The following is an 18547-nucleotide window of genomic DNA, read 5'->3' on the forward strand; positions in this document are numbered from 1 at the left end:
ATGTACAGACCAGTAGAGTAATGAGAATCATGTTTGTCCTGCAATTCAACTGTGTATTGCAACTGCTATACTGTGCTTTTACTGTGATTTAAGAACGCTGTATTATCACTCTGCTAAATCAAAACTTGCATAACATCCAATATCAACAAATAAGTAAATTTACCATGAAACATTAAACTATCTTTATGTGGAATATCTAAAACAACCTGGTCAGAGACCATGGGACTCCAACACAATCATAACATACAAATGAACTTTAATTAAAATAACTTTCTTACAGATTCATCTTCATCCTACCTGGTGTTATTAAGTGATGTATGCTTGATGTCCGTGTGACTGGTGTACTCCGACACTCCGGAGTTGGGCTCTCGCCTTTTCTATTGCTTTCTGAGGGATCTGGTTGGCTGCCCTTGGAACTGGTTACAGGTTTATTAGGGCACAGAGACAACGACTGAGTTTGACTGCTGCTCTTTGGTGGGCCATTCTGTGAACTTGACAATACACCCAACTTCTGACTACGCAGTGTCAAGTTCTGAACCTGGGGAACGAACAAAACGTGAAAAAAAACCCCTAAACACCACATATAAACACTTATGACAAACATCCAGGCAAAAATAGCAAAAAAACCCAAACCCAAACCCACCATTATGTAATGCTCCTCATCCCGTATGATCAAAATATATGAGAAGTTAAAAATCTGCATATCAAAGTATCTTCTAAGGCTCAAAATTTAAAGAATAGAGATCATAAATTATTTCAGTGATAAAGAAAATACAGGAATGACCTTTTCTTTTTGAATTTTTAAAACAAACTGAAATTGTTCGTTAATTAATTAATTTGAATTAAAACTTGCATTTTTTCTGTTTTATTGTGCCTTCAAAGCGAATCACACAAAGCATCTTAAGCAAATGCAATTTTACTTTTATACAGATGCTGCAGAAGTGCAGTGGTCTGTCTCTGCTTCCAGAGACTAACACAACCCAGACCCTTGGGTAGTTAATGGGACCAGAACCTGCTGTATGTTATCCATGTCCTAACAAACCTGAGCCCTTTATTTCTACAGTGATATTAATATACCTTCTTATCACAACACATGAAACAAAAGGATTGTCTTCTGAAATGTAAATCAGTCAGTGGTTATTTTCACCAATATCTGTTTTATCACAGCCAGATTCTGTACATAATGATCTGAGCTTTCCAATCCCACATGCTTAGCAATAATTTTCCAGGATAAAGACTACCCTTGTAGCACTAATTTACATCATACTTGACATGAAAAAGAGGACTATTTATTATCACCATTCACCATTTTGATTACACAATCCCTCCCTCATTCAACAGTCAGTACTTGTGCAATGAACAGCTAATTTACATTTTATTTCTCACTGTTCAGTGTCTTACCACAGGATGCATTCAAATCCTAATCTGAAGACAAAGGTGTGTTTCCTTATTGGCATGCATAAAGCATTTACTGCAACCCTATCTGTGAGTACAAATCAACCTTCATCACACCTTAACAGATAAGGTAATTTGAGATGTCCAGGTCATACATAAGGGGGACACATAAGAAAATAGTATGAAGGCAGAAGGGAGCAAAAGTAAGTCGAAGGGTCAGTTCACCTAAGAGGCCATATTAGATGTGCCAGCGAGACCCTGATAATCACTGATGATCTTATGTATTTCTCTGGAATTTCTACATTGAAGACGATACTGTGTGATCACTACACTGTACCTTGACAAACATCTTGGCTAAGTGTAATATACACATCTATGTATATAGAATGAGAGAATGGTTTGGGTTGGAAGTGACCTTAGAGATCACCTAGTTCCAACCCCCTGCCATAGGGGGTTCCTTCCACTAGACCAGGTGTCTGTAACTAAATGCATTTTTTTCTTATTAACTGGCATTGCCTACTTGCTCAGGTTTGCTTATACGGTGAACAAAGACATTTCTTTAAACCCAGCTGAAACACCAAGGACGTATTTATAACACGGTAAGGAAAATAAAGTGTACCAGTGTTAAAGCTTTTCCATTGCATCACTGACTACAGATGAAACTGGATCTTTGTAATGTCGTTGCTGCTATAGAAACTACCAGACAGCCAAGGTTAACAACATCTGGCAATAGGGCAGTACAGAACATTGATAGGGGAGAGGAAAGGCTTGTGCTTGGCAGTCACCACAGCAGACCATCTAACTGACTAATGATCTATGGTCTCCACTTCCCTCTGCAATGATGTCTCAGGAGGTTGCACAGTTGGGCACACTTGTGCAAAGCAGACCTCTAAAACCCAGCGGTACATACAAGACTGTAAAGTGATAAGCTTTATTGATGTCTCTACATTGAATGCAAAACACAAAGATACAAATGCAAGAAACACTGCTAGCACATCCAATAACCTGTCCAAACTTTCAAACTTTATCTGCGAAATCTGGAGGAAGAAAGGCAGCTGTGATAAAGGATAATGAGGCATGATAACTCCATGACTGAAGCAGCAGTCTGTCTTTTCAGTCAAAGTTCAACTGATGAACTTAACATTGTGAGCTTGCTCAGCAACATACTGCATAAATACACAGTTGGATTCCAGCAAGCTCTGCCCATCTCACCTTCCTACTGGAAAAGCAAAGGGAAGACAAGCTTCAATGATTTACTGTTATCTCCGAACAATGACCAACCTTTAAGATCTCTAAATCTATCAGAATCTTCTGAAGGGGTCAACATAAGGTCAGAGAACATTCAATGGGTATAATTTACTTGGAGTTCTAAAAGGTTTCTAACAAGGTCAGTTTATCAAAGGCTTTTAAAGAAACTGCTAAGATAGAAAAGAAGCTCTCTCATGAAAGCATACATTTGTTACATAGATGTTCACCACCAGAAGACTAATATGTTCAGTAGTGATCTGTACAACAATGTGTATTTTTTCCAAATATAAAGAAATACAATGAGCAGTGAAAAGGTGGTACAAGTTCAGATGACAACATGAAGTTATTCAAAGTAATAAAGACAAGAACTAATTACAAAGACCTAAAATGTCATATCCAGGTTCCAAATTTTACATATATACATAATCACCTCTAAATGTGTGATGATGGCAAAAAGCAGACACTGAAGTTTTACATAACCAGTAACTATGAGTAGTTCTTATAGGCAAGTAAACTTAATTGCAACATTTCTTTACTTTTCAGTTTTGGCCCGCTCTACTGGACATACTTTTAATAAACGTACACAAACTCACCTGAGTAGCTGCAGACTGACAGGAAGATGAGGAAGATGATGACACAACAGGAATGTCAGATTGGACAGCAGCCACAGTGGTCGCAGGAGTGAAAATGAGCTGTTAAGCAAGAAAAAAAAAAATCTGTAAGAGACTGAAACTTTTAAAATACGTGAAAGAAACACAGTATTTTAAAGAGAGACACATAACTTACATGTAGTGATGTACAGCTTGTAAGGTTTACATTTTACTTTTAGATTAACTTATACAAAGAACAACTTGTCATGGTAGTTTAATAAAAATAAAATAATTTAAAATATTTGTTCTACATATTGAGAAAAATCTTTCATATATACATACACCTATCATCTTTCACACAAGCATTTTAAAGAGGGCTTTCCCTCCAATATTACAAATGAGTGAAACAAAGGCAAAAAAAGTCAGAGCAGCCCAATATCTGCTATATTAAAGAAAGCGAACTTAGATCTTCCAATCTGTCAAAATGTTGTTTAACAAGCAGAGTTTTTATATGGATTTTAACTATGCTCATTTAGTTTCATAGCGAGAACAGGTATCATAAAACCAACCTGAAATTACTAACTTCAGAATACCAGCACATCCAACTATCATTGATTTCTTTATAGGTAATACAGCAAAGACAAGCTTTACGGAAAGCTTTGAAGAGAGACCATTAGTTAGTCTTCCACATTTTTAAAGATATCTCAACTGCAAGGAGCAGCTAAGAAAAAAACATGAAGGTTTTTGTCTGGAATTGAATGGATGTGGTGATGAAGCTGGTATTATGAGCTAGCTAAAGATATGAGTTGACCTTTTTATAGAAAATGAAAGATCTTGGTGATGAAGAAAAATACTTTGAGTATGTTAGCTAGAAACACTGAAAGACAATTATGATGTTTGAACGATCAAGGCTAGCAATAGCATTCTAAACAGAAACGAATAGGGTAAGTTTCTCTCTTGAAATCAGGGTATAAAGCAGTTATTCAAATAAGGATTAATAAGAAATCAAATAAGGATTTGATTTGACATTGAGAGTCTGGATGAAAATTTAGAGTAAATGAATAGGAAAACTGTATCAACAATCCATGTCATTGAGAGTGATTGTTACTACAAAATCCAGCAATGGCATCCTCATATTGCTTCAGCTACTAAGTTGTTAACACATACTGAAAAGCAGGGACATGAAATGAATAATTCATTCCTGTTCTGTTAAAAAGTACCAGGTGCATTCATCATCTAGCTTTGCTTACAACCCAGAGACTCAAGAAATCCTTTCCCTGGCAAATGGAAAGGATTTGGTCTTTAAATCCATACCTTCAAGTTATACTACTTTTTCAATAGTAACATGCGGGAAAACAATAGCCAAAGAAAAAACCCTCAGCTTCGCATAACAGCATTGCTGTGCATCTCTAAGAAAAAGCTCACAAAAAGAACAAAGGATTTATTTTCTCAAACATACTTCATAGGTGCAACTCCTGCAAGAACTCATGCCTGAATCTAATTTTATACATCACTGCAGCCACAGACCTCTGGCTCTGAACCTCAGTGTAGGATAACAATGATTCTTCCTATTTTATGTAGTCGAACCTAGCACTAGAGTGCTCTGGTCACCAAGTCACACAAGGCATAATAGAGTCTTTGGCCTTTACGCAGTACTGATTGGTACCTGAGCATTCTTGTATAACTTCAGCAATTTCTATGAATTCCCACACAGATTGTAGGGTTCAGTTCATATGAAGCTAGAGCGAGTATTAAATTAAAACAAACAAACAAAACCAAAACAACAAAAAAAAAAAAACCCACCAAAAAAACCCCAACAAACAACTAAACAGCTCCTTTTTTTTTTTTTTTCCCCACCCATATTGACAGGAAATTGCAAGAATCTAATCAGTTTCATGTCAACCTGAAGAGAATGAAAGCTATGTATCTAACTTCAATTCTTAGCACAGTAATGCAAAGAACAATCTTAGTTAAATACACAAAAATTTTAATCAAGAGTCAGAATTCTGAGTGTTAACAGTGCACTGGAAAACAATCTACCTTGAACACAGACAGACTCCAGTATGCCCTTCCACACAGCCAGAAAAAACAGGTGTTCTTTTTCTGTTTTACCCCACATTTGATCAATTTAGCAACTGTGGTATGACCAGGCTAAAAACACATGAGCAAATTTCACCAGAGAACTAAGCTACAGCAATCCTTTTACTTCCGGTATCTACAATGTTTCAGGAAATATGTATTCACAAATTGGTAACTAAATTCTCAATGCTATCTAAAACTAAAGCCAAGTATTTATAAATAATTCATAGACACAAAATAAAACCTGAAACTGTTAAGGGGGGTGATGTGTGCATGGAGAAAACAGGGACGGACCAAAGCCAAGCTTTGTCACAGCTGGGCTGTAATTGTAATCAAAACTTACCATTTGAGCTCGTAGATACATTTGAGCCTGGCTTGCACTCAGGGTTGGAGAGGTGCTCCCCAGCAACATAGTCTGTTGGGTAATACTGCTGCTGGTGGTGTTGGAGGTCTGTGAACGGCTTATTATCTGTGCAGGTGTAGGAGAGGTGGAGAGGTTAATCTAAGGAAACAAAAATATTGCTTCTGTCATGGAAATTCATTCATCCTAGGGTCTAAAGTCAGAAAGCCTTTGACAAAAATGGCAGGGGCAGCTGAAATCTCTGAACTGTAAAGATACCAAAAAAGTATATTGAGCCAATCATCACTAAAACTGGATTCTGGCAAGGTTGTACATACTAATTCTTAAACTGCAAGCAAATGTTTTGCAGTAAATAATAAGCCGTTGAGTATAAACAACGATATTATGAAGTCTGAAAATTACACCTCATTGAAATACATGTTTATGGAATACGTAGCATGAGCTTGCAATACTTTAAGAAAAATACCTGAATTTTACTATTTGAGCATCTTTAAATGTTAATATTATCTGACTGGACTGACATATTCTATTATGCTTGTAATGCAACCTGATCAGGACACTTCTTTGTGCCACCATACACGGACTTTGATTCCTCATTCTACATATGCACATTTAAAAATTATTGGAGACTAAAACTTTCTACAATTTTATATTAAATGCTTCTCAGCAATTGCTGTTTATAGCACTTTCTCAAACAAAAGCTATTGTGGTTCTGGTTTGGTGGGGGTTTTTTTCTTTTTGTTTTTTTTTTTTTTTTCCCTCCAACAGGTCTAACAGAGTTAAGTGCCCAGCTCTTTTTCATCACTTACTCAAAAGATTTCCTTGAAAAATCCCAGCCCAATTATTCTGTTAGTTTAACATCAGACATCTTTAAAGACTTTCCCTCTTAAATTTAATGAATGAATGATTTTATTTCTAACAGCTGTAAGCCAAAGCAATGCTATGAGAGCTTAAAAAAATATACAGTTAAGTCACTGAAGCTATGCACTGAAGTCATGAACAGCTTGAGAGAATGATTAATAAGCAGGATGCCTGCAGGACTAACAAAGTCCTACTCAAGACAACTGTAAAACTGCAAGTAAACTGCAAATTACATGCCTGAAGATGCCGCTTAAAGAAATACAGCATGAACTGAACACAGAACTGCTAATAACTGAAACCTGAGCACATGCCTAGAATATGGATAAAATAATTGAAAGTGCATAGAAGATGCATGATAATAAGATGATAATCAATAAAAGAATGAATGCTATAAACATTTAATCAGTTTCATATACATTTGTGAGCATTGACTTAGATTCTTCAGATTTGGTGCTCTTTAATTGCTGATATACAGTTATGATTTTAACCTACAATAGTGCCCTGAATAACGAAACTAAGGTGAAAATCCAGTAAGAAATCATGTAAGAAATGAAAGCTCAGGGAGTGACTGACTCCTGCAGTTGCCTGAACAGTCACCGGTGCTTGTGGAGAAAGCAGCTCTCTCCAGACAGGTCTGAAACCGGGGAAGCCTCCAATAGTGGCCAATGACACTAGCTGGCACCACAAGTCAGGATGACTGGCGGATGCTAGAAGCACAGCCAACACCTACTACAGTCATCATACTTCTATTTACTGTTTCTGTAATACTGATTTTAACCACACCAATTTAAATACTGAAGTCTTTTCTGTTTTTCCAAGTAGGTAAATAATAACCAAGCAGGTTTGAGAATGGGTGGAGGGCTTTGTTCAGTTACGTACCGAGGTCTGCGACATGCTTGACTGCTGAGTGACATTCCCAGTGGGGGAAGTACATTGCCTCCCACCTGACAGGCTTGCCTAAATAGCAAGAATAGGTGTCAAATACTGAAATCAAAAAGTGTTTAAGTGATGTTCATATCATTGCATAAACCATCAGAAACATTCCTCTCTACCATTACCTCTTCTCTGAGTTAACAGTAAAAATGCTTTACTCAGTGGAATTAGTTTACAGCAAAGCTCACTCTGCAGTACAGAATGCTATCTGCAAGGTGCTAAATGCCTTGAATTCCTATCCAATTTCAGGCACTCAGAATCTTGCAGACCAAGACTTTAACAAAACCTATCAGAGGTAAAGTCTATCAACCTGTTAATGATGGAGCTAACCGATCAGCTCACTACCTATGGTGCTCAGAACTTAAAATGGGACCATTAAAAGCTGTCATTAAAGCTCACATTAAATTTTTTATTATTATTAGAGTGATCTAAAAATAAAATAAAAATTATAAATGCTGTAAAGACTACCCTCATATTCTAGAATGATAATTTATGTATGCAAATCTATTGTCTGCAACAGTACACTATTCCAGCCCTTCAGATGAATACCAGGACACTGATTTAGATTATGTATTAACAGACCATATACCAAAATTTCTTAGCCTTTCCCATTCTGATTTTCTTTGCTCTCTCTTGGCAACTGTATATGCACACACAAATCCATCACAAAAGAAAAAAAAAAAAAAAAAAAGACAAATAGATATACTACCATAATTTAATGGTAAAGTTATAGAAGAAAAAGCCAGGAGCACAGATGAGTCAGTCCCAGTTCTGGCAACAAACTGCTTTATCCCTGAAGTCTTTAACTCTGTTTTAGCATTTCCACTGTAAAATCATTAACAACTACCTATCTCTGAAAAACAGTATTCTCAATCCAAGGTCAACAGAGATCAAAGGAAATTTTTCCACTCCTTGAGTTTTCAAAACGGGTCTCTCCTCCAGTGTTCACTAATGTTAAAAGCTGTGCTGCAGAAATGAAATTCATTTTCTTCCTACATTTCCACACAGAGTTAAAAAGGAATTTTGCCATTAGTTATAATGCAGCCAGATGTGTGGCAAAACACACTAAGATACCAAATGTTCATTATTTTTATTTCCTTTCACTAAGATACATGGTTATTCATTGTTTTCCCCATCAACTTTTAGAGAAAATAATGGGATGAAGATTGAAGTGGTCTATTTTTAATGTTTACTTTACTACTGTTTGATGATTTACATGATGCATTATAACGTATGCAATGAAGCGTGGAATGGTAGCCTACTGGAGCATCTATAACACTAGACAAAATCCTCCAAATAGTTTGGAGGAAGATAAAATTTAAAATAACAAAGTCGTTAAAATATAACTGAATTATTGTGAGGCATTAAGCTCAGGCACTTAAGCTGTTATGTTTGACAATGCTCTAGAATTACAGTCCTACTCTAGAAAGCAGTACACCGTTCTTTTTCAGCAATCTTCACTCTCACCTGTGGTACAGTTGCCAGACTCTGGAATTGGGTACTGCTTAAATGCTGCTGCTGCAAAGCAGCAGTCTGCAGCATTAGATGCTGCTGTTGGGCTGCATACATCTGCTGGAGGTACTGAGCAGCTGAGCTAGGAGGACGATGCAAGGCCTGCTGAATAACCTGCGATGAATCAGTAGGTAATTAATTACAAAGTACACACCATGCTGACATGATGCCGAAGTTTCTCTTTACAAGGAGATAAAACCAAATAAATTCTTTTCATACCAATTACATAATACTGAACTTGCTCTATCACCCTGCTCAACCAAGTCACAGAATACAGTCAACATAAATATATTCACATTTTCAAGAAAAGCCTGACAATCGGTTGACAATACATCATCATTCATGACACAACACCCAAGCCTCTTAGGTTCCTGTCAACAAATCCTACGTAACATTCCACTCTGTGAAAGATCAGGATAGCATGTGAGACTCAGTCACCAAACCCGACAGAACAGACCATAGGGAGTTTGAGGAGACCTAATTTAAAGAAGAGCAAGAAGAGGCTGGATCTAAAGCAGCAGTTACACTAACAGAGATACCTGTAGATTCCTGTAGTCAATGTTGGTCAAACTGCCAGCTTTATTTTGTGTCATTTTGTATAGGTTTATGTTAATAATCTATACCCTTAGAGAATGGCAAAAAAACCCCAAACTTTCCAGCACAGCATTTCTCCTCTCCCTTATCTGGGAGGCAGGCCTGTACCCTGCACTATTCTTAAGTAAACACCCTTCGGTAGAAAGCACCTTCTGAAAATCAGATGCATACTGAGAAAGACGACAGTAATTAGGAATGGAAAGTTAATATTGTGTAAAGCATCATGCAATGACTGTATTTGAGAGCACTGTACAGAGTATTTCACAGCTCAGTACCTGGACAGCATGCCTGTCAGAGCCACTGTAGACTGATATCTGCGGTAGCTGTGTCCGGGAAGTGGAGGTGGTAGTGATAGTAGTTGTAGATGCAGAACATGTTGTTGTGTTTGGTTCATTCTCCATAGCTGTGCAGTGTTCGTCCAGCCTGGCAGAATTGAAATAAAAGTGGTTCACAAACAGAAGCCAGCACAGCACACACTGATTTTAAGGGGGGGAGAGGGGGAATCTTCTAAGAGCCATCAAAAGTAGCAACAGGTGACTAATTTAGGAATACATGCAAGATTATTCTGTGATTTCTAGCAAGCTACACAGGAGTACTGCCGCATCCCTTCTCCCCACAGCACTGAAACTGCTGGCTGATCATTCTGTACATGGGGAAACCACATTCTTGGCAAAAGTCACTGGTGACATGGAAGAAGATGGAAAGGATGTAAGGAAAAATGTTTTTACTTTTTACAGCAATACCCCACAAAATACAGCAGGCACCAAAGAAGAAACTACCTATTTAAGCATCTCTGATGATTCCTCCCCAGCACTATGGTACTTCCCTCTGTTGCAGAGTGCAATCTCTTTCCCAAAATGTCATCTTTAAAACTGAAAAGAATCACATATCTCAATATATTGAGAGGTGTTTAGTTTCTTTTTCAGTATTAGTATTATGATTAACAGTTAGTAGCATAGTTGCTGTTTATTGCTTTTAAAAGGATGTTAAAAAAACTGGGGGGAGAAGATGTGTTTCCTTCTTAAAACAAAGAAGGGCTCAGAAAAATAATGAAAGAGCTGCAGCGTACTAGTAAAAATGCAGCATTGCCAAGTGTTTAACAACCCACCCACTGGATGCTGCATCAAACAGGAACATAAATAGGAGTTTCAACTCACACAGCTGAAAGCAGAAATGCAATGCTGCCAGGCTGCTAGCTTCACCTCTCAAAACACAACTGCTTTGCAAGTAGAGAAATAACCGCGTGTGATGCCGTAGCTCCTGAGTACTTGGAATAACTAAACTTTAATAGATAGATGTTACCTAAGGACCTCACACCTACCACTGTATTGTATACTTCTATGCTTTGCTATCGAAGAACATTCATGGCACTAAAGCATGCTCTAAAAGCAGAGATCCCTACTATTAACACTGAAGAAAAAAAATATGGCTTTGTTGTGAAAAATTCAGATCTGTTGCGCATTATTGATGCCATTTGTCTACCTACATTAGAGCACAAATTAACATACAGGGGTTAACCACTTCAACTGCAATGAAGCCAGCATCCCTTCTAAACCCACTTTTCGTTCATTTCATGTAACGCTAATGAAAAGTACCTTGAAAAAAAGAGTCCTGTCCCCCTCCAGAGAACATTAAAAGCAAATAGAAATACTTGTACCTACAACTTGTCTAGCTGGTTTTAGCAAAGAGTTATGCAACCAGTTAAATCAGCCTAAGAAAACAACATCGGATGTTTTATTTCCTTCATTCACAGCCATGCTTTTGATGCATTATTAGTGAGATGTGCGGTGTATCCCACTCTACCAGCTATTCCATCAATTCACCCCCCGAGAGCTGTTAACCCTTTTGCTGGAAGTGCCTCATTTTCAAAAACAGTTGTCCAAGTTGCTCCTGCAATGGATGTACAATGAAAACAGGAAATCGCTCCTAAACTTTGGTTCAGCGTGGCCTGGCACTGAGGTGCATCTCCAGTCCTCCTCTGACCCCACACTTAGATACGAGATGCCTACTTGCAGCCCTTAGTCCTACCGCAACAAACACGGCACAGCACCAACACGCAGAAATAGCGTGCCCTCTTCCGGCTGAAGGAACAGCAAAGTGTTCCAACAAATGACACTTGTTAGGAACCTCTGCTCTCTTTCACTGAGAAGCGGAATGTTTAAGGGAGAAGAGGAAATACATAAAAAGTGGTTGTGTTTAGCAAGGGAACCAAGAACCCACTGCAATTTAGCGGATGGCTATTTTATGACAGAAAGCATAAAAGCTATTACAGACTTAAAATCAGACTGCCTTTATGGTGTCTCCTTCATTTACTTTACAACACTGTATATGCAGAGACCACCTCCAGTTATAAAAAACCCCCTTAGTTAAAACCGAAAATAATCTTCTGACATTGTTCATCAAGTACTCAGCTATCAAACAGGCAAAACTCCTAAATCACAGTAAAATTAACTTTGTTAAACGTATGATGAAATCCTCACAGAAAGTTGCTCACAGGCAACATCAAACTCAAAAGAAGCTCTGTAATGCAAAGTAAATTTTAGAAAACAGACTAAACCACCACTACGGATTTTAAACAAGCCCAAAATACAAAGCACAACAGAAAATCATATTGAAAAGCAGCATTTATTCAAGCAGTAACGGTATGAGACACGACATAATTTCAAGTTACACTGTGCATAATGTAAATACTAAAAATTTTTGTCCCCTTTATATTTTTTTGGTCAAATACCTGAAGTAAAAAAAACAAACTTGCTATTCTATACCAATAATGTTAAACTACCTCACAGTGGATAAAATGTCACCACTCATGTTTTAGAAAGCTGATTTTAGGTAAACATCACGGTAGCAACAAACACCACTCACAAATTGCAATGTAACTCATATTTGAAAATAGGTTTGCTTTTGTTTCAAACATGTAGAGCTTACTCCTTCCATTCATGACCTCTCCTTACAACTCCAGGGGTACACACCACAGAAAATAAACGAAAACATCCTCCAAGTCTAACCCCTATGAGCATTTCTGTATGTGACTAAAGGCTCCAAAATACACCCTCTCTTTCCCTCCACTTTAGCTCGGGCATACAGGCCAACCTTGCCCAAGCCTTGGGGTCGCTAAAAAACAACAAAAAAGGGAAATTTAGAACTATGCTCTGTCGAAATACAATCCACGCTGCGCGGTGCAACCTGCCCGCGAACCGGCACAACCCCGCGCGGGGCTGCCCGGGCCCGGCAGCCTCGGGAGCCCCGGGGCTGCTCCTCGGGCAGCGGCAGGGCCCTGGGCCGCAGGCCAGGCCCGCCGGGCTGACCCACCCCCTTATCCCCTCGCAGCGGGCCGCGGCCTCGCCCGGCCCAGCAGCCGCGCTCCTGCCCAGCGCCGCCGCCCTCAGCAGCCCCACAGGCGGCAGCCGCCGCCGGGCAGTGGGGAAAAGGTGGGCGGGAGGGGCGGCGCCCGCTCCCCGCGCGGGGCCGGCCCGCTGCGGGGCGCTGTCAGGGCGCGGGTCCCCGCCTACGCGCCCCGCCGCGGCTTGGCCGGGGCCTGCCACTGCCGCTCCCCCTCCTCCGCGCGTCCCGCCGGGAGACTCGCCTCGGACAAGGCGCTCACTCCGCTTCCGCCATCTTCTCGCCTCCCTCCGGGGAGGTGCCGCGCAGGCGCGCGGGGTGCCGCCGGCGCCGGGCACGTGACGGCCTCCGCCGCCATGTTGTGCCTGGAGCGCGGCGTCGTTCGTGAGGTGCTGCGGCGGGGCCTGGGCGGAGCCTCTCCGCGGCTGCCGGGCAGCGGGGCGGACCTCACCGCAACGAGGAAGAGCGAGGTGTGTTGGTTGGGAAGTGCAGATCTTGCATAAAGCTGAACTCTGTGGTGGTATATACAGACAGATGCGATGTGACTGGAGCGTGGCGGGGGATAGTGGAAAAAAAGATAGTCGTTTTTGCTTTAGCAGAGGGAAACGAGGGTTCTCCATTTATTAGGATTACCAGAAACATCTATCTGTTCAGGAGACGCTGGGCAGTATGTGTAATCAGAGAAGCTGTTGATGTATTAATAGGCAAAGCTGGAAGGAAATACTACTTGCAATGATAAAGTGACTGACAAGTAACAGTTTTAATAGAACACCTTTTGTTTACCACACCTCTTCACCCCCACACCCCAGTTAAAAAGCATCCTTCATGTTACTTTTGGAAAAAAATACATGAGCCATTTGATACATGATAATTAAAGCTTCACTGAAGCGAATGTACTGTCTTGTGGGCAGGGCATGTTGAATGGGTTCTTTAGGATTTTCACAGGTAAAGATTCTACTTGACAGAGGTTGTGAGAAGCACGTTGCCACTGCTGCTGAGCAGCTCCTGCTGCCATCAGCTCTGTGTTGGCTGCCGAAGGGCAGCATGCCGCTTCTGCAGTGGTTTTGAACTGAAATCCTGAATTTTTCACCTCTCAGACCGGGTGGGTAGTGAGAAATCCGGCACAAGAGTCACGGTACGAAAGGCACAGTTACTGTGTCCGGGTCTGGTTTTCCTGGTGCTTAGGCACTAGTGATGGGTTTGGTTCTGTGCCATTGTTAGATATATAGAGTAATTAGACTTGTGAGTTGCTTGATTTATGTTCCGTTAAGCCTGTTGCTAACAGTTTGAAACTTGCTGAGTTTTTTTAGTACCGCATAAAAAGTCCTGACAGCAAAGACAGACCTTGGCCGAGCTGGGTGTCTGCACTCAAGGCTACTGGAAAGTTTGGTAACTAGGATGTGGAGATAAATATATGAGACTATCCAAGCGAAGCAGTACTCCCCAGGCGAAGCAGTACTCCCCAGGTTACTTCAAAGCAGAACCTTTAAGATAAGAAACGAAGATGCATACCAGTACCAGTCAGAAAGAGATAAGAAGAATGCTGGTGAAAGCATCATCGTTGGAACCTATCCAGGACTCAAAAGGTGAAAAGTACACAGCGAGGAAGACGTCTTACTTCATCTGAGGAAGACTACTTACTTCATCTTGAGACCCCTGCCCACGACCACCAGGAGGCACTGCGCAAGCGCAGAACATATGGAAATGACTTTTGTACTCATTATAATACGAAGCGGGGATAGGTCATGAATATGTATCAGCATAGTGGGAAAGGTGATGCATATGTAATACTTTACAGGATAAATTGTGAGCACGTTGTAACGGTCTTCGGAACCAGATTTGGGTGGGTACCCCTGGTTCCCGGGGCCTCGGAATAAAGCACCACATATAACCTCCTTAGAGTGGTTATGTGTTCTTCTCTCGGCTAACACCATCGCTCAGGCGGAGAACCTGGTCCGCGGCTGCGCTTCCGCTGCTTACACAGCGGCCGCTTTCCACACAGCGCCGCTGTGGGCGTTGCTGGCTCTTCAGGCCTTAGAGCAGGGACAGTCCTCTCGGTACCCAGGGAAAGGGACGAGTTTTCCACCTTGGCTCCTTCCCCAAGCGCCGCTCTGGCTGTGTGAAACCCTGCGGAATGAGCTGCTGCCGCAAGAGGCCCACCCCTGCACGCCAGCCGGGCGGCTCGGCAGCGGCCGCCCGCTGCCACAGCGCTGCCGGCACCGCTCCGTCCCGCCGCGCCGGCGCCAACGCCGCGCAGCCGCCCCAGCATGCCTCGCGGCGGGCTGTACCAAGTGTGTGCGTTGGCAGCGGCAGTGCGTGCCGCTGTCCCGGGCTAGGGGAAGGGAGAAGAGGGGCCTTCGTGTGGCTTTTGGCTCGTCTGGCCGGGGGCGGCCCGCTCCGGCGGCTTCGCTACGGGAATACCGGCTGTCTCTGCGCCGCCGCCGCCTCCCCCTGTCCGCTTCGGCGTGGAGCGTTCCGCTCCACAGGTGTGCGCCAGAGTCCCGCGGGGAAGAGCCCACGTAGCACGCGTGTGTAGGGGGAGTATACAGGCGGCGTAGCGCCCGCCTTCCCGGACGGCGGAGCTGCTGACCGCTCGCGGACGGGGTGGCTCCTCCCTCCTGCCGGGGAAGGACCTGTGCTCCCCTCCCGCACCGTTCCGCACGGCTCCGCGCTCTCCCCCTGCTCCTTCTCCGGTGCTCCCCGCTCCCCACCCCGTGGTCCCACCCGCCCCGGCCTGGCGGTGTGAGGAGGCGGCGGGGAGCGGCGGGGGTCGCGCAGCCGCCTACCGCTCCCCCAGCCCTCTTCTCGTCCGCCGCCCCGGAGGTGCTGCCCGCCGCGGGGTGGGGGGATGCCGACGCAGCGGGACAGCAGCGGCAACAGCACCATGTCGGCTCCGGGCGGCGGAGGTGGCGGCCTCGGTGGGGACAGCGCCCACCAGGTCCGGGTGAAAGCCTACTACAAGGGGTGAGTGAGGGCGCGGAGCCCCGGGGGTGGTGGGGACGGGAGGTGGGGCCCGGACAGGCGGGGGCTGGCGCGGTGCGGCGGGGCCGGCGCTGCCCTGCCCGGTACGTCGGGAGCGGTGGGTGCCCTCCCGGAGACCCTTCCCCGGGGCGGGCGGAGCGGGCTCCCTTCCAGCGCGGGGTGCGGTGGGTCGAGAACGTCCCTAGCTCCCTGCCGGTGGCTGAAGCCAGGCACGGCTGCCCGCGGGTTTCTGACAGTGATGGCTCCTAGAATGAGAGGTCTTAAAGAGGAGTTTTTCGGTGCGCTTACTGTAACGTTAACATTTCGAGTCCTGGACATCCACTTACTTGTAGGGGAATAGCGAAAGAGTGGAGGGGAAAAAACACCCCCTACGACTAAAGAGCATGTTAAAATGACTTCCAGTGCTGCTCTGAACCCGGCTGGTCTGGAAGATTTGTTTGGAGGAGCCTCTTCTCGGTTTTTGGGTGTCAGCGGGGGCCGGGGGCTCAGCGCCGGCACAGCCGCTCTCCCCCCTTGGTGGCCTTGCCGGTAAGCAAGGATAGACGTACCGGAGGGGCCTCCCCTGCCCTGCTCACCCCGCTTCCTTACACCCCAGGGCTCTAGTTGTTTACTTGCTGTCAGTAATGACTGCGTATTCCTTCGTAACACCTCATTGCAGAACACATGCCAAAATTCGTACTTGAAAATATATGTTCAGGGTCCAGCTTTGGTCCTGGTCCCTATGCTTTAATTGATATTCAAGTCTAGAGGAAGAGAGTGTTTGGATGAAAACCTACTTCATCAGTTTTTAGGCTGTTTCCCAGGGACTGAGTGACTTCTGAGGGAGTCTGTGAATGGTAATTTAAGACAGATCTACTGTTAGTTATGCTTCCAGTGTAAAAAAAAAAAAAAACCAAACAACCAACAAAATAACCCAACCAAACCAAAAAATTAAATAACCCCAAGCCAAACAAAACCCAACGTGCTAGAGGTCTGCACAATGAAAATCTGAATTTTGCTGGTCTAATTCAGTGGTTCTCCAACAATAATATATAAGGCAGGAGAAGCATCTGCTTTGGCATCACAACACCCTATCAAATAGTAACAGTTATAGGACCTAACTTTAAAAGTCTTGAGTGCAAGGGTTGATGGTGGTTCATTGGGCCATTAAGTTTGAGAGGAGGTGATCTAAGCAGAAAAAAATGTAGGTTGTGGTTTTGGATTGAGTGAACACATGATACTCTTCACAGCTTCCTTCCAGTTACCTGTATTAAGTACAAGGAAAGGTTTATTGCATTTACGGTATTTACAGTCTCTTATCTCTATCTTTATAATTTTAAGAGAGGTACAGAAATCATGCTGATTGATTGATTTCGGGCTTGTGTCTGCTTTGGGGCTTTTCTTGCCAGAAATCTCTAGAAGTTCTGTAGAGACTGGCACAATCTGTGGCTTTAAGAGATGTATGAAACATTGTCCAAGTCGTAGTACATGAAATTCTAAACTCTTTGTTTTACAGTTCCTTTAATCCACCATTTCTTAAGGACATGGAGATGCCCCTGGCTATTGGCTGGCAGAATTGTTCATTTGGTCTGGCAGTGAATTAAAGTGGGAGCTGTGCTGGGTTAAAACCATTTAATTTTCTTCTGCTGGGTCAGTTTTAATCTTGATCATTTCCACGTTGCAATCACATGAATTCTTGCTTTAGCACAGGGAGGCTGTGGTGCAAGAACAGAGAAAGCAGCTCAGGGTTGTGGGAGTGAGGAGGGAAACTGCTACACTGGACAGGAATGCTGGCTCATGACACTTTAAATATTAGATAATAATTTCAGAGAGAGGGGAATGTTTCTTTTGAGTCTCATCTATTGACTTTTTATCTGTTAATGCAATTACCAAGTTTACTTTTAATAACTATACTGAGTCACATAGGATGTTGGTTAACCATTGCAAATACCAACAAACTAACAAGCTGAATGCCTTAGTCATGATTTGTTTCGAGAGCCAAATAAATTATTCTCTCTACTTCCTTACAATGGCATGTCTCATGCCACTTTCTTGGACTAGAGCTATCGAGAAGTGGGTATCAAAGCAAAACACTTTACCTGCACTTACACTGCAGCAACTTGGAGACTGAGACTCTAAATGCTGATTATCAAAGTCAGCATTTTCCCCTTTTGTCAAGTAAAGTGTCTCAAGATTAGAGCTGGATAGAGGATTTAATGGGAAATAGCGTTAATCAGGAAATGTTAATCTCTCTTAATTTCATTTTAATAGAAGCATTTAAGTAGGTTGTAGAAGTTATTGTGAAAGTCTTGATAGGAAGGTCTTTTCATCTTCCAGAAGGAGTTTCTGGTTAAAGAATAAAACCTCAGTATTCAGAAGCACAGATTTGTTCTTGAAACAGTTGGGAATCTGATAGTCGGGATACTCGCCTGGGGCCTGAGATGCCGTGCTTACTGACTTGGAGCAAAGAGCTGAACCTGAATCCCCAAAACAGCGCTTAGGCTGGCCAAGAGCCTAATTGCTTTTCTCAGCCAAGACAAAAGCTTTCATGAAGAACTCTTTGAAAGGCCTTTGCTTCATTCAACCATGCAGTGGTAATTCTTTATCTTTAATTAATGAAATACGTGAAACCAGGAAGGAAAATTTTCCTAAAATGAGCAGTGATGATGAC

The 18547-nt window shown here is 42.6% G+C and overlaps 2 protein-coding genes and 1 long non-coding RNA gene across 8 annotated transcripts in view; 2 read left to right on the plus strand and 1 right to left on the minus strand.

Annotated features, from left to right (window-relative positions):
- PHC3 (polyhomeotic homolog 3) overlaps positions 1 to 13273 on the minus strand; it is a 32593-nt gene extending 19320 nt beyond the window's left edge. For 2 of the 6 annotated variants that reach the window (XR_003992943.1, XM_030496457.1), the window contains exons 1-7: positions 13160 to 13230; positions 9849 to 9996; positions 8935 to 9093; positions 7414 to 7491; positions 5656 to 5814; positions 3237 to 3335; positions 298 to 538 (exon numbers count right to left, since the gene is read on the minus strand). Coding sequence is in view for 5 of the 6 variants with exons in the window: in XM_030496457.1 (XP_030352317.1) it covers positions 298 to 538; positions 3237 to 3335; positions 5656 to 5814; positions 7414 to 7491; positions 8935 to 9093; positions 9849 to 9974 (862 nt within the window). In the remaining variant the exon portion in view is untranslated. Of the gene's footprint in view, positions 1 to 297; positions 539 to 3236; positions 3336 to 5655; positions 5815 to 7413; positions 7492 to 8934; positions 9094 to 9848; positions 9997 to 10352; positions 10446 to 13159 lie in introns of those variants that run through there. The other 4 variants (XM_030496459.1, XM_030496458.1, XM_030496461.1 and 1 more) reach the window with 4 other exon arrangements.
- On the plus strand, positions 13253 to 14810 carry LOC115612320. Its single transcript, XR_003992944.1, has 2 exons — positions 13253 to 13385; positions 14226 to 14810. It is a non-coding gene; the product is annotated as an uncharacterized LOC115612320 (long non-coding RNA).
- A 384-nt stretch (positions 14811 to 15194) lies between these two features.
- PRKCI (protein kinase C iota) overlaps positions 15195 to 18547 on the plus strand; it is a 28878-nt gene continuing 25525 nt past the window's right edge. Inside the window, exon 1 of the mRNA XM_030494410.1 lies at positions 15195 to 15879. Coding sequence (XP_030350270.1) covers positions 15764 to 15879 — 116 coding nt within the window. The 5' untranslated portion in view covers positions 15195 to 15763. The remainder of the gene's footprint in view (positions 15880 to 18547) is intronic.

The sequence above is a fragment of the Strigops habroptila genome, chromosome 8, assembly GCF_004027225.2.
Source record: "Strigops habroptila isolate Jane chromosome 8, bStrHab1.2.pri, whole genome shotgun sequence".
NCBI lineage: Eukaryota > Metazoa > Chordata > Aves > Psittaciformes > Psittacidae > Strigops > Strigops habroptila.